A 16,003-nucleotide genomic window follows, 5' to 3' on the forward strand; every position below is an offset into this window, starting at 1 on the left:
TGACCTCTATTTTAAAAATTTGCATGGTGACCCCTAAATTTTTTCCTTGATTTTAACTGAGAATGGGTTTGTGTATTCTTGAACAAAGTAACAGCAAAACTTTATGCTTTTTATTTCTGAGGCACATATAGCATACCACATTAAACACACGAAGCTGACCTTCACAATATACTAACAAGCAGCATTCTAATTAGCCTTCTGCTCATGCTGAAAACCCATCACTTTCCCATCCACAACTACTGTATGTGCTTTTATTATTTAGTATTTTATTACCATGAGGAATAGTTCCAACTAGGGATACATTTATTTATCATTGAAAAGTTCACCGACACACACATTCAGATTATAGCCTAATAATTCATAAATATAGCCGCATATTTCATCTGTAGTTTGTCAAATGATAGATGCCCCTACAGGAGTTGAATATTATGACCAAACACATTAATCTGACTAATGTCTGATTTATAAGCTCATATACTTGTTCTATTAACTCTATCACTTTCAATTTCGCCCCAAATTATTCTTTGTTTTACATGTTTATGTTTAGGTCTTGATCTCTGCCCTATATGAAGATGAAAACTTAAACATTTAATATGAGAATGATTCACATGGAAATAAAGGTAATGAGATACTGAGCTGACCTAATTCACCAGATTTTCATCAGATTGGACCAAAGTAAAATCTACCTAGCATGTCAAATGATATTTCTAAAAAATTTACTCCGTAACCTGGATTGTCCTTATGGTCGAAATTTCTATATTGATATCAGTTACCCAGATTTAGCATTCATTTTATAAAGCGCCTCTTAAGTTGGTCAATTAACATTGTTAAAAATTTACCCCCGTTTTGTTATTATGTCATTGATAATTTCGTAAAATTAATACAGGAAATTTATGGTCAAATTGTATAATATAATATATATGTCATGTATCAATATATTTGTTAATGTCTACTGCTTTGCTAGACCTATGTTTCAAAACCCTTACCACTCAATTTTGCACAATTATGATAACTCAATAGGGACTCTTAGAAATAATTTGTTGACTTCGTTCTTACAAAATAGCACAAAATAGGACAAAATGGATATTTACTGTACAAACATTCTGCAGAATATTTCTAAGTGTCCAACTTACCCGGTTGTACTGGTTTGCATAGTACCATAGCCGTACAGCAACGGCGTTGTATCCATCAGACTCACGTCCTCATCAGGGGGAATTTCTGCTTTGTAATCTTTTGTATCTTCCATGACTGTTTGATCTTGTTTAGAGTCTTTCACAGTTTCTTTGTAAAAACCACTGATATCTGAACTGTCAGCCCTGATGAGTTAGGTGCAGTGGTCGTACTTTGTACTAGTTCTTATAGACTGCAAGCTTCTGAAATACAAAATACGTACATACATTAAATGTCTGACCTGCTAATATCGGTCATAGTCTACTCAGATGGGATTATGTATAAATCATCTAAAGCAACAGAATTTCTGGGATCAAACACAATATCATTGATATTCAAATAGAAAAGACCTGTCTTTTAAGGCTCAAAAAAAAAAATTGTTTCTGGTCAGCATGAACATCAGTTAAAAACCCTGCGTCGATCTTTCTTTTGTGTGTGTTTGTCCAGCCCATGCAGTCTGCAGATCTGGGAAAAATAACCTTCCCTACATCAATTGCTACTTCAGTGAAGACAACCGCAGAACCAATCACGAACAAGCAACTGACATCTGCCCCAAATACACACTTGCTCTAAAGTACTAAATAAAAAGAACAGTAGCTGCCATTAATAGTAGATTGTGTGACAGGTTTGTTGAGAATTTTATTTTTTTTAAATTGTGTCGTCGCACCAATTTAGACAGCACATCCTGACCAGAAACAATCTTTTTGCCTAATACAGTGAACATGCCGAGAGTTACTGACAGTGTATAAATTCCAACATTAAAAGTATAAATTTGCTGATGAGAAATATTCCATTCAGACAGGCAAATGCTGGCATCTACAATTAACCTCATACAAAAATAGCTGCAATTTGTCATTCAATCTTCAAACTCAATAAAAAATAACCTGCACTACAGCTTTCAATTCATATGACGGCTGATTTCAGAGAGCGAGAGAGAAAGAGAGGAGATCTCAAAGTTTAAGTGTTGTGACGTGATTGATAGCTTTTATCTGATCTAACATGAACATCTTCTAGAATGGACAAGATGTCTAGTGGCGTCATCTTCAATGAGGTCTAAATGTGTCTTGTTAGATGTTACTATAATGGTATATATTGAATAACCTTGCTTGTATAACTTTATATTTCTACAAAATAGATCTTTCCTATATCACTCTCACAGTTCTATTGAATAAATTTTTCCTACCACTGTCATAATTTAATGAAACTTTCCCACCACTTTCCTACCAAGGTATATGTACATGTACATCCATAATTCTGCAAGATGGAATTTTCCCACAACTCTTACAATTTTACAAAATAGAAATTCCGTACCACTCTCAGATCAAAGCCTTGAACGCTATGACACTATAAAAGGTGGAATTTTCCTACACTGTACCACACTTGCACCAAGGTACTCTGAAGTTCATTATTTCACAAAATGGATATTTCCAACCATTCTCTCACCAAAGCCTTGAATCGGTATGACACTAAAGGTGGAATATTCCAACCATTCTTGCACCAAAGCCTTGAATCGCAATGACACCAAAGGTGGAATATTCCAACCACTCTTGCACCAAAGCCTTGAATCGCAATGACACCAAAGGTGGAATTTTCCTACCACTCTTGCACCAAAGCCTTGAATCGCAATGACACCAAAGGTGGAATTTTCTCACCACTCTCCGACCAAGATACCTAGAAGCTCCTAATTTTACAAAATGGAAATTTCCTACCACACTCTAACACAAATGACACTAAAGGTCAATCATTTAAAACATTTTGATGCTGGTTAAACTGAAGGAACTCAAAGCTACACAATTTGTTACATACACACACACACACACACGTACATGACATCTCTTCACAGGGATCAAATTTGGAATTTGGAATTTGATTGAAGCAAAACCTTGCACTGATGAAGAATAAGGACATGGCCTACTGTGAGGACAATTTTACCATGAGTCGTCAAGGAAACAGAATGTCAATGTGAAATCATAACGAGATTCATTACCAAACTAAATGATTTTATATTGAAAATTTGGTATTTATTCATGCATTCTGATATTACCAAAATTAGACTGTATAGCATTAAAATTACAGAAACGTTTATTTCATGTAAGCTACAATTAAATTTTGTTAACTACTTTGAATCAGGCCAAACATAATGGTAACAACCAAATACATGTACAATGCTTCATTGTGCTGGAATCATACCTTGTATTAAAGTTCCAAACTAATGCACAATAACTGTGAGAATTTCACAATTATTAAATGTATTACATGCTGCTATTAGTATTTTGTAAAAAAAAAATTAAATTTCAAAAGTATGAATGAAAATGAAATTGATGCTATTTGATTAATTTCTTTGTGGGGACATTTTTTCTTTTCAATACAGAACTATTGGAACACAGTTCTGGGATTGTGCAAGTAAAATTGTAAAAGTTAAAATACATGTACTACAAACTCAGTTTGTAATTTTACTTTAGAGAAACTGCTTCCGTAAAACAGTGATTCAGGCATTGTTTAGTAAAGTTGATGGCATAATGAGTGTTTCCTTGAGAGTTCACTATATTTATATATATATATCAGTACAGATCAAGCATAATTTGTGCATTAGTTTGGAACTTTAATACAAGGTATGATTCCAGCACAATGAAGCATTGTACATGTATTTGGTTGTTACCATTATGTTTGGCCTGATTCAAAGCAAATCCAAACATAGATTTATTTAGTCCTGTTTCCGCCTTTCGGCGTGTGCTTCAGGCTGCGTGTTTTTAATAATTTTTCCTGTTTTGTTGTTTTTATTTCTGTGTTTGCCTTTTATGTCATGTCACTTCTGTTATTGCTACCCCTTGTTTTATCTTTTTAGTGCTTGTTTTTCCTTATTTGTTTTTAAAGGTGCCTGTAAATGGGCTTTATGACGTTGGTATACCTGAATAAATAAATAAATAAATAAATAAATAATGGGAGATTGTGCATGAACTGTGCTTGCATCATCAAAGCATTATGCTGGAAAACTTCATGAGCAATGCTCTTGGGGATTAGTGTGTGTAAACAGCATTCAATATATATATATTATACACTAAATTATTTCAGTGAATCATTTCTGCCATCAGGCACCATCAATTAAACTCTTTGTTCACTGTCCGTGTGTGGGTAGGTTTGTCGATAGATTTAGAAAAAAAAAATCATTTTTCTTATAATTTCCACAGAAGGCAGTGTTTTATACTATTTTGAAAGACTGTCTAAATGTCCTCAGAATATCTACACATATATCTAAATACTTAGCAGTTGTTGTTTAAGACAATCAAACTTTGCATTTTGACATTATTTATATTTAACCAGAATAGTAGATTTAGATACAAACAGAAAATTAATCAACAGAAAAATGAATTTTACATGACATGTTACTGAGCATTCTTTTTTATTCTGTGTTTGTATTTTTCCCAGTCTGCCTGGTAGATTTTTGGGAAATGTAAGGAAGGCACACCATGTATTTAAATGATGGAGCCTTAGCAAGTGATGCTACAGTATGTATAACTGTACTTTACCACAGGTACATTCAAGCAAAAATTATTCCCCACCCCCACCCCACAACTCCCGCTCCCCAAAAGAGAAGAATTTCTATGTATAATTTCAGCATGTGCCTGTTTAATTAAAGTGGTCATATGGATGAGGATTGGGTATTTATTTTTGGATTTTTAATTTTTTAATTTTTATCAAACAATTTTACCATGGCATCCTTACTCCTACCTCAAAAATCAAAATGAAACAATAATGACAAAGTCTGTGCTTGAAACTCAGAGCATTGCAAATAGCTAAAAAAATGTATAAAAAGTTTGTTATTGTACGTTTTATAACAACCTTTTTACACATTTACTAATCTTTTGCAATTTAACAAACAAGGTCTTAGCATACGTTGCTTTTAGTAGAAAGCCATTATTGTTTCATAAATTAAAAAATCAAAAAATAAATATTCAATCCTCTTCCATAATGGCCACTTTAAGAAGGAGTGGCAAATGATTGTTTCATTTTGAAGCATGACAAAATGAATGTAATTTATAATATTTAGAGAACCATTTTAAAGAGAATAGTTGACTTGAATTGACGACAATGTCAAGCATGGAAATTGCTTATTAGTTTATCCAGTCTGTATACATTTCATAACAGATGGGACCATATAACTTTGTCAATATACAAGAAAGAAATTTAAATAATGACATCTTAAACTAAGGCAATATCATAAACATGCCGGTAAACATGCAGTTTATGTAATAGACACAGACAAGACAACTGAAGCAGTGAAAACAAACCAATTATATTATATTTAAAATAAAAATGTTTTAAAAATGAATAAGAAAGTACATGTAAATAAATGTATACTTCAGCAGTAAACGAGTAGAGAAGTGGCTTGGATTGTCGACTAGTTTTGCACCACAGCAGGCTTTTTCAAGAAGTTTGTATTGAATAAATATATACTGGAAACTTCAAAGTACAAGCTATTGCATCTAAAAAACTGTAATGAAGGCCTTTTAGTCTGATGTAATAATCACATTGATGGGAATATATGTAGTTCATAGAAACTCAAATGTGAGTCATAGGATTTTCCCCAGCTATCACATGTTTTGCAGACTATAAAACCTATGATCTGTCATCACAGACTTTCATTTCAGGTACTGTTCCATTGATACTCTTGCATGTGATATTTTTACAAACCACAGAACTCTGAACACATGACGATTAACTCAACTTTTGGTTTCTATACTACCTAGTTAACTGTCCACGTTTGTGACAACATCTAAGGAAGTGAAATTTTGCTGGCATACTTACAATGACATACTTTTCACTCAACGAAGACTTCAAAGAAATCTATCATTCCTAAAGCAGAGGCCACTAACATATTTGTAAACCTCATACAAAATGGGCCCCTTTCACACAAGGAGAATGCCAAATGTCGTCATAAGATTCCATCATTTTGTGATTTTTTTGCCAAAATTTTTCACTTTCTCTCAAATGCCTACATGTAAATCTGTAGTTTACTTGAGAAAAGTTAATCAAATACATTTTCATTAAATATATATATTATTTCCTTTTATTGTCACGTCAAGAATTATATATACAACACCGATATATCTACGAATTTGTTCAAATTGAAGTGCACGGCTAATATTTCAATTGATGTATTGTTGCCAAACCTCCATTTGTAGAAAACCATTTCTTCTGCACGTCATATTTTTTGCTAAGGTTGTATATAGGTAAAGTCTTACTGATTTCCCTAGAGCATTTTTTTCAGTTCTTTTCCCCAATTAAACAAATAATTCAACACCGGAAAAAAATGTAAATTCTCCCTCTCTCAATGCTACGGTTCTAAACCCTGAGCAAAACACTGCAGATGTATTGGGCTATATTTCATTTTAATATAAAACTACGGAAAAAAAACCCAACACACTGTAATTTAATGTACATGATGAATCTCAGATATCAAAATGCAGTACTTACAGAATTTAAGCATTTTCTGAAACGATCTTACCATATTAGTCCGTGCAAGTCTTGCGTTATTTTCACTCACTCGGTCCTAACAAACAACACAAATATGAGCCACTACACACTAGATATAAACTACAGGACATTGACAGCTGACGCAAGCAGGGCAGTGTATCAAACTACAGCTTCTTTCCTTCCCTGTAAATCATGTGACGTGAGACCGAGTCCAAAGATAGCCTTATGACCTTTGACCCCACCGATGCATACCTTCTCATACACAAAAGGCATGCATAGTGGGCCATTCTACACTCAAGATGACTCGAAATACCTGACCACAATGCATGTGACTACAATGCAAAAAATGATGTCAACAGCTAAAGCGTTGTCTAACGATGAGTTCTGTGCAGTTAATGCACTCGAAAACGTGTCTACATGTAGCATGTACTTGCTTGTATATGGATTTATGTCACAACTGTAATTTTTGTAACAGCTACAAAACAATGGATAAGTAGATCTGTCTATTTATATAGATGACATATCTATCTGTGAAATAAGTGATGTTTCTGTGTACTTTCAGATGACATTACACCCAGTATGTTTCTGTACCTAATTTAAGTATACTATTCTTACATTTGTTAATGTAAGTTAAAGCATAATTTATCCAATAGGAACTATTTATCAAGACAGTCCTTTTTATTCATATGTTCCTCATGACCCCAACGACCCTATATTTCTGCAATCCCAGAAACAATTTTGAAAAAAATTGACGCCCTCTATGGCTAGATTAAAGGATAATCACAACGTCAATGATGGTAAGATGCTGACCCTAAAAACACATATCATGGCCAAAAGTATCATTTATAGCTGAAATTCAGAACCTTTAATTTTAATTTTTTTTTTACATTTTCCTTCTAACTTTTAATCATTCAGGGCTCAAAATTAACTTTTTTCTTTGTAGTCCTAGTGGGCTACCAATTTCAGAGATTGGTAGCCCAAGGATTGTGACCTGTAGTCACATATTCCTGAACTGAAAACAGATTTCCTCTATTGGAAATATGTGTGTTATTAAAATACTTTCCTTTCCATAAATCTTCCATCTTCATCACATAATCAGTGGTAGCCTGAGTGGGCTACCAGCCTCAAATTATAGTAGCCCCATGACAAGAATTGGTAGTCTATGGGCATGGGACTACTGTTAATTTCGAGCCCCGAATCGCCAACATGTTGTACACACACTCTCTAAATATATTTAAGTACGCAACTTTGCTATAGTGACCAACCAAGTACACATATGTATCCTGGAAGAATGATCCCCTTCGTGAGCACAACACAAATTAAGTATAAATATAATGCATAAATAAATGGTAAATTGTGATTTAATGTACTGTTTATGAAGATTCAATTTTCCTAGTATTTATTCCTAATGTCACCTTACCATTAATTGGCAAATCACTGAGAAAGGTATTTTGTCCTGGCTTTTCTGTCAGCGTATCTCCTCAAATAATTGAAACAAAATGCAAAAAATATATATGAATTGTACATATTCAAACAAAATGAAATTCATGCAGTGCCAATGAATATCCTACATAATGGCTACAATTCTTATGAAAACACACCCCTCCAGATTTTTCATTTCAATTTGAAGTTTTGTCATATTTGGTTTTATATATTTCACACTATATCTGTATCTATGGGAGTTACTATAGAAACGGAATAAATTACAAGCCGCATAATTTAAGTAACAATTATAACATGTCTGATTCTGAACCGCGCGTTGATTCAATTTATGAAATGATCTTGACTGGCACTTGCAAGGTCACACTCAGGTCACACTAGCACTACACACTGTACAGTGAAAACTGGAACTTGCAGCTGATGTTTTTTGATAATAGATTACCATGGAGATATAAGGGGACCGCCATGATATTACTACATATTCGTATTTGAAAAAGCGAAATGTACTCACGGTTTATGAAACGGGTTTTATATGAAACGTATCGGTAGACAGTAGATGTGACCTTACAATAGCTATAGCTAACTTCGGCTTATGTCTGTGCACGTTCGTTCACCGACCATTCATACGCGCATATTATAACTTACAAGAGAAGGGTAACATTACACAACGCAGTACCGGCGGACGACGCGATCAATACACCATACGTATTCGGTTGCTGTTTCTCTAATAAATTCAATACCGGAAGACCCTCGTGATAGTATTAACTAGTAAATCATTAACTATATTTTACCTGCGTGATACGTCACGAGTGGAGCCGGTAACTAGCTGAGTTGTTGGAGAATCCCTTTTTTCACTTTTGGTGACCCCGGTCACGTTCGCATAATCGAGACTGCGTTTAGTTTCTAAACAACCGTCTGGCCTTTGAGTATACTTACAACTGTGTCTAGCGACGACTCTATTTGTTCACCACTTTAATTATGCAGACTCCTTGAAAGTCAAAGGTAACTATCGAAAGCAAAAAATCGTTCTTTTCATACTTACAGTGAACGTGTACTGCCGTCTCGACGACTTATACTTTTATACCGCATTGGATATGACAAGACTCGTTCGTTTTTAAGGTCGGGTCAACGCAGGCCATGGGACTAATCAACTTTAGCAGAGGTTGGGTGGAATGTATTTGCGTGGAGCAGAAATAATGTCGACGAATATTTATGACTTCGCAAACCGTAAACTTAATATGTTTGACATTTTATACAGATTCTGCATAATTTCTTTCCAAAAGATGGTTACCAAAAAAAAAATTCTCCGAAAACAAAACAATGACGTCATTGGTTATGGCATTGTCCCTAGCCGCCAGCTCGTTTTGTAATCTTCTTTGTGACGTCATCATTCAGCTGTCTAGTATCTGACTGTTTCCGCATTTCAATAGAGCTGCGCCAGACGTAGACGAGCTCCCTGTACATCATAATATCCACAGTCGCTTGTAAACTGTTATTCCTTTCCTAAATGGTTTTATTCTTGTCTATGACGGTCCTAATACAGAACAATGACGTTATTATAGGGATTGGCGATATTCTTATAAAATCGGTAGCGATGTCATACCCCCCTACATCCCTACATACATACATACATACATACATACATACATACATACATACATACATACATACATACATACATACATACATACATACATACATACAACATGTCGGCAGTGAATCTAGGCTTCTCTATGAAACTGAAAGTAAAAAAATAACAAAAAAATACTTATTTATTTATTGTCTATCACGGGGAAAATGTTAATATCCAAAAAAATAAACACTGTCACAGAACAAAGTTGCAAATGGTCAGAATAAGAGAAAGCTTTTATAAAATATCTCTCCATTGCCTGCATTAGTTACTATATATACATGAATTTAAAATACATTTTCACTGTTTCAACTATCTTAAAATTATAAATACATTTATAAAGTTCACAAAAAACAGAACTGAATAAAATTCATACATCAAACAAGCACTACAACATCTGAACAATTTAAAAGTATTCTAAAGCATTGTACGCGACACGGATTTTGTTATACGTATTTTTTTTCTCTAAAATTCGTCCACAAATGGCCACAGTACATACAAACTAATTAATTTGAAGTTATAAACAACCTAACTTTTACTAGTCTGTCAGGTACGTCCATTTTCCTTCACCAAATCATAATAACTGTGCTATTAATTGCCCCTAAAATGTTGCCTCCTAAGACAAAAAAATACAAGCTTGAAAACAACATTGAGAACTGTTACAAACATGTTTGTATAAAATTTGATCTTCTAAAATCTGTAATGGTCTAAAATGGGATATTGTTTTTTGGTCAAATAGGTCTAAAATGGGGCCTTGGGTTAGCAGTATTGGCCGCACCCAACTATCAGAGATGGCCACTGGTATGGTGTACTGCCAACGGGTACAAGGACTCGAGTACGTGCTTGATATTGACTGCCTTAACCAGGTTTTCTAGTGTGATTTCAAAGTTTGTTCTGTTCTGTTCTGTTCTGTTCTGTTCTGTTCTGTTCTGTTCTGTTCTGAAAGTTAAGAACACTGTGTTTTCAATCTCATCATGTAGCCTATATTATATTAAAAGAATGCTGCTACGAACTCCAATGTACTATGTGTCCTCCTCGGAGATAGCTGCTAAGTTGGATTTCTCCCTGCTGCTATCATCATGATCACGACCATGTAATCTCGATAGTGCATACCCTTTCCGAAATGGAACAGCGCCAGCAACGACGAGGTTTACTGTTGATGTTCAAGTTACACAGAAATGTTTATTGATAAAAATGGGTTCCTTGCATTTCATGCACAGATGTAGGCCTCGTATAGTAGAGTACAGTAAAGTAAAGTACAGTATAGTATAGTAAATTTTAGTAAAGTGTACAGTAATGTATAGTACAGTATAGTGGTAAAGTAAAGTATAGTAAAGTAAAGTATAATATAGTAAAGTATGGTTTATACCTAAACTAAGCTAAGCTAAACTAAGCTAAACTAATCTTAACTAAAGTAAACTAACTGGTTTATAACTAAACTAAACTGCATGAACAATGTTCACTTTGTCTAAGCAGATTATAGTAAACTGCTAAACTGCTATTTCCCCCTCATTACAAAAATCTACGTCAAGATACCTGTATATACTGATTGATAACAGGTCACTTTGTTAGAAAAAAGTAAGAAAAGAAGCACCATCGTCGTAAACCACACCCTCTTTTACGGCACCACTTTCGTTATTTCGCAGTTTCGCGGAAGAAATAACTGTTACAGCTCTGGTTTGAGAGAATATAACTTACAGATCTAAATATAGTCGTCTGTGTTGTCTTCTTTTTGTTCAGTATTATGCTGAGTTGGCATTTTTACTCGGGGAGAAATCAATAGCTATACACAATACAAAATATTAGCCTTTAATGGTGTAACTATTATCGTCAGCATCGTGTAAGATCTATAAATACAAGTAATACTAGTACTAGTAGTATTAGTAGAAGGAGAACGGAAACCATATCACGCAGAGAGTCGTTACCGACCTTAAAGAAAATCGTCCTTCTATGGTATAAATCTGAAAATCTGCATGAGCCATCATCAACAATGTTGATTCGTGGCCACTCTACTTTCACTAAAATTTACTCGAAATAAACAGGAGTTGCCGTGTCTTTGTTATAGCATTATTATTATCATACAAAACTATGAGTAGCCATTTCTCGAAAGGATGAGGGCGGGGGTGTCTCTTTTTATACAATATGAAAATTTGATAAACGTGCTCACAATTCACTAGTATAAACAAGAGCGTGATACCTTCATGCAGAGATGTACTTGGGATTCATGTGAACACTGAAATATTAAGTTTGAATGGTTTTATGTGGGGTGGGGGGGTGGGGGGTTGAATATATACATTAAGCCAATGCCGGGGCCAATGTCGAAAATAATCGCAAAAAGTATTGATTGCTGAAATATTTTCCGTATTGGCCCTAGTTTCTGATTTAATTCCATTATACTGTTGACAGAATTTGATTTCTAAAAGAAATAAATTGGATTAAATTGAAATTAAAAATTGCAAAAAAAAATCATGCACACTAATGATGCGGGCGCGCAAGGGCATGGGCAAACCGTTTCGTGGAATTTTGTGTCACGTGATCGGCACCCATTATCCTTATTTCGCAATATAATGGCTTCCAAAGAGGTGCAGTTTTTGAAGAAAATCAACGAAGATTTCCTTCACTGTGCAGTCTGTTCTGGTCGATACAAGAATGCTAAATGTCTTCCATGTCTACACAACTTCTGTGAATCTTGTTTAGTTAATCTTGTGGGTGAAGACGGTGTCAACATTATCTGTCCGACATGCCGACGGAAGTACGAACTGCCCGAAAATGGCGTCACAGGTATTGCTGCCAATTTCTTTCTCGATCAGTTGGTAGAAATGTTCCAGAAAAGAGACGAAACATCCGATGAATCAAGTATATGTCAGGGTTGCAAGAAATACAAAAGTAGTATGCATTGCATTGAGTGTTCAAGTGACATTTGTGAAAACTGTGTACTACCGCATAAAGAGCTCCCAGCTACACGTACACATCGCCTCGTTACGAGAGCTGAATACATAGCTGCGAAGTCCGATGACCCCGCCTCGGTACAACCTCCATTGTACTGTACCCGACACCCAAACTACGAAGTGGAATTCTACTGTGAGAAGTGCGACTCAGCTATTTGTCTGAAGTGTACAGCACTCGATCACCGCGGCCACGAATATGGTTGTATCAAAGATGCATCCGAAGTGTACACTGAATATTTGAGGGGCTTGATTGACAAAGTGAAAATGAAAGAAGCGGAAGCGAATGTCAGTAAACAGGCTGTACTCAACGTATCAGAATCGCTGGATGACTGTTATCTGAGAGAGGAAAAGAAAACGGAAGAACACATCGAAAAGACCATAGATGAAATCACTCGGTTGAAGAAAGAAAACGGTGACAAACTTCTGAAAGAATTGAGAGACAAATACAATACCAGGAAAGTAAATCTAAATGCTCAAATGAAAGGATTGGAAATTGCCGAGAGTGATCTATCAAACACGATAGAGTACGCCGAAAATCTGTTACGTTATGGTAATGCTGCACAAGTGATGTATGCTAAGAAAGGGGTGTCAACTCAGATGGATGAGCTACTGAAAGTAGAGACAACGACAGAGCCAACAGAGAATGAATACATGGAGTTCCAACCGTGCAATGACTTCTGTACAGACAAGAGTGTAGGGGCATTGCATACTGTAAAAATGACTTACAAGGTAACTGCTACACCGAAGTTTGTTCGAGTGAATGAAGATATTGCTATCACCATAGCAACTGAAACCATTACGCATAAAGTTATGTCTGCATCTGGTAGATTACAGGTTGATGCTGTAATGACGACACCAGATAAGAGCACAGAGAAAGTAGAAGTTAATGACAATAAAGATGGAACATTGACTTTGAAAAGTCGTGGACAGGTGGAAGGTGAACATGAACTGTCAATATCAGTCCATAAGAAACCAGTAGAAGGGTCACCAGTCAGAGTTCAAGTTATTCCTAAGAAAGGGTTGGTGTCTAAGTTTGGGGTACCAGGGTCAGGGATAGGGCAGCTGAGTAATCCATTTGGTGTAACTCTGACCAGAAGGGGAAATGTTTTAGTGTCAGATAGTAGTAATTACAGATTGCAGACATTTAGTCAGGGTGGAAACCACCAAAGCATGTTTAAGTTTACAAATGTTGGAAATGACATTCTTCCAGCTGACACAGCCATTTCAGTTGATGGTAATATCTTTATCACAGACACGTCTAACAAACAGGTACTTGTCTGTGATGAAAATGGAAAGCTGATTTGTTGCTTTGGAAAGGGGAACTTTCAAAACCCTCTTGGTATTGCATTAAGTCCTGTCAATGGGAGGGTTTACATTGTTGATAATGGAGCTCACTGTATACTCATTTACTGCCAAGATGGTAATTATATCAAATCATTTGGTTGTCGTGGCAATAAAGATGGTGAGCTCCGTAATCCTGTGTTCCTCTGTATTGATGATAAAGGCAATGTCTACGTGGCAGATCAAAGTAATCACCGAATACAAGTGTTCAATGCTGATGGTCTCTTCCTATATTCATTTGGCAAACACGGAAGTGGTGATGGCCAGATGACTAATCCATACGGGGTGTGTCTTGACAAGTTTGGATATGTGTATGTCACAGACTATGGTAATAGCAGAGTGTTGAAGTTTGAAGCTGGTGGGAAATTCATCAGTCGTGTTGATACCGGTGGTTTGAGTGTGCCATGGGGACTTTGTGTCACAAGTGATGAACCATTCCCTCTGGTCATAGTTGCGGATAATGGAAATGATTGTGTTAAAGTTTTTGCACAATAACAGTATTGATGCATAACAATATAGGGGAAAGAGATAAACCTCCCTTAGTTAACATAACAAGAAGAAACGGTGTCATGATAGATATATTGTGGAGTCATGATGGGTGAATGGTTGGCGTGACCGGCTTGGAATCTACAGGTTGCAGGTTCGAGCCCTGTCGCTGCCTGCTGTTTGTTTCTGAGTGGCTAAAGTCCTTGGGCAAGATTTGAACCACGACTGTGCTTCAGTCAACCCAGCTGTATAATTGGGGACCTGGTAGGATGTAGGTTGCAATGTGAAGGCTTTAATCCTATGCGCTGAAATGGCTGCAATGGATTGTATGCTCCCCAGGGAGTTGAGGAAGATTAAAGGGCCGTTGTGCCGTTCTGATCTGAGCCAGGGGTAATAATTGTAAAGCGCTTTGAGCACGGTGTGGGAAAGCGCTATATAAGAAACCAACATTATTATTATATATTCATTCTCACCACAAACTAATACTTGGCATTTGTGTGTGCAATTACACATGTCAAAGTTTTGTATTAATATACTGAATTAAGAATACATCAAAGGTGATTACCAGTCTTACCATGCAATCAATAAGTTTAATATACGATGTATGCAATCACAGTATATGTGTGATTCATATCCACATTGACATTTGTTTGAAATGTGTATGATACTCTAAAACTAGATATTTCCACTACTAGAAAATTTTCCAGTTTTACAGTCTTTAGCTAGTTCTCAAAGACTAGTTTTACTAATTACCATACTGACGCAGTGTTTATGTACAAGAAGACATTTTAGTTACTACTTATTCTTGTGTTTTTGATTTCCTGTGAAATAAGCGAAAATATGTCTTTAGCAAAAAATGTCCAGGTTTACAGTAATGTGAAGTAAAAGAATAACAGGATGGTTATAGGTGAAGTGATGATGAAATGTACACCAGTAATTAACCACACTGTAAACAAACATAGTGACATTGTTTTGATGACTTTCAAGATTTCTTTGGTATATCAATCACTTTATCAATTATACTTCGATATCAGTAATTTTTGTGAATATCAATACAAATTATTTCATATTTGGAATGTCATATTTTTTAGTATTGCAAACGTATGCACCCAATTTATAACAGGTAGCAAGTTTTCGTTATGGGGTGTTTACACCAAATACATGTTATATTATTAAACAAAACAAATCTTGACATGAAGTGAGCAAGTGAGATTAAACTTTTTTTCCAAAGATGTAATCAATAATAGTAGACAAGGAAAAAAGACATAATAAAGGAAAGTAAAACCAAAACTACAAAAGTGAGATCAATATGCCTAGCGTTGGACTATGATATTTTATGTGTAATATGACGTTGTACTGAAATTATTTGAATATGTTACATAACTAGATTTATACTTCGCTTGCAAAGTTGCTATATGTACTACATTCTAACTCCAATATCTACAGTGTTATTACGATAACCAGTTGATTGTCACAATTCTTTCACATTTTACTGTAAAGAATGCATTGTATT

The 16,003-nt window shown here is 35.3% G+C and overlaps 2 protein-coding genes across 2 annotated transcripts in view; one reads left to right on the forward strand and one right to left on the reverse strand.

The window, feature by feature from the left end:
- The window catches only part of LOC144438551 (P protein-like), a 42,090-nt gene extending 35,347 nt beyond the window's left edge, over positions 1-6,743 (reverse strand). The window contains exons 1-2 of the mRNA XM_078127630.1: positions 6,677-6,743; positions 1,134-1,373 (exon numbers count right to left, since the gene is read on the reverse strand). Of these exons, the coding sequence (XP_077983756.1) occupies positions 1,134-1,246 (113 nt within the window). The 5' untranslated portion in view covers positions 1,247-1,373; positions 6,677-6,743. The remainder of the gene's footprint in view (positions 1-1,133; positions 1,374-6,676) is intronic.
- Positions 6,744-12,282: 5,539 nt separating this feature from the next.
- On the forward strand, positions 12,283-14,499 carry LOC144439181 (tripartite motif-containing protein 2-like). The gene has a single exon (XM_078128452.1). The coding sequence runs from the start codon at positions 12,283-12,285 to the stop codon at positions 14,497-14,499; it is 2,217 nt and encodes a 738-aa protein (XP_077984578.1).
- Positions 14,500-16,003: the final 1,504 nt, after the last annotated feature.

The sequence above is a fragment of the Glandiceps talaboti genome, chromosome 8 (assembly GCF_964340395.1).
Source record: "Glandiceps talaboti chromosome 8, keGlaTala1.1, whole genome shotgun sequence".
NCBI classification, from domain to species: Eukaryota; Metazoa; Hemichordata; class Enteropneusta; family Spengelidae; genus Glandiceps; species Glandiceps talaboti.

Coding starts and splice junctions, on each gene's coding strand:
- LOC144439181 (XM_078128452.1), top strand. CDS start 12,283: ATGGCTTCCAAAGAGGTGCAGTTTTTGAAGAAAATCAACGAAGATTTC.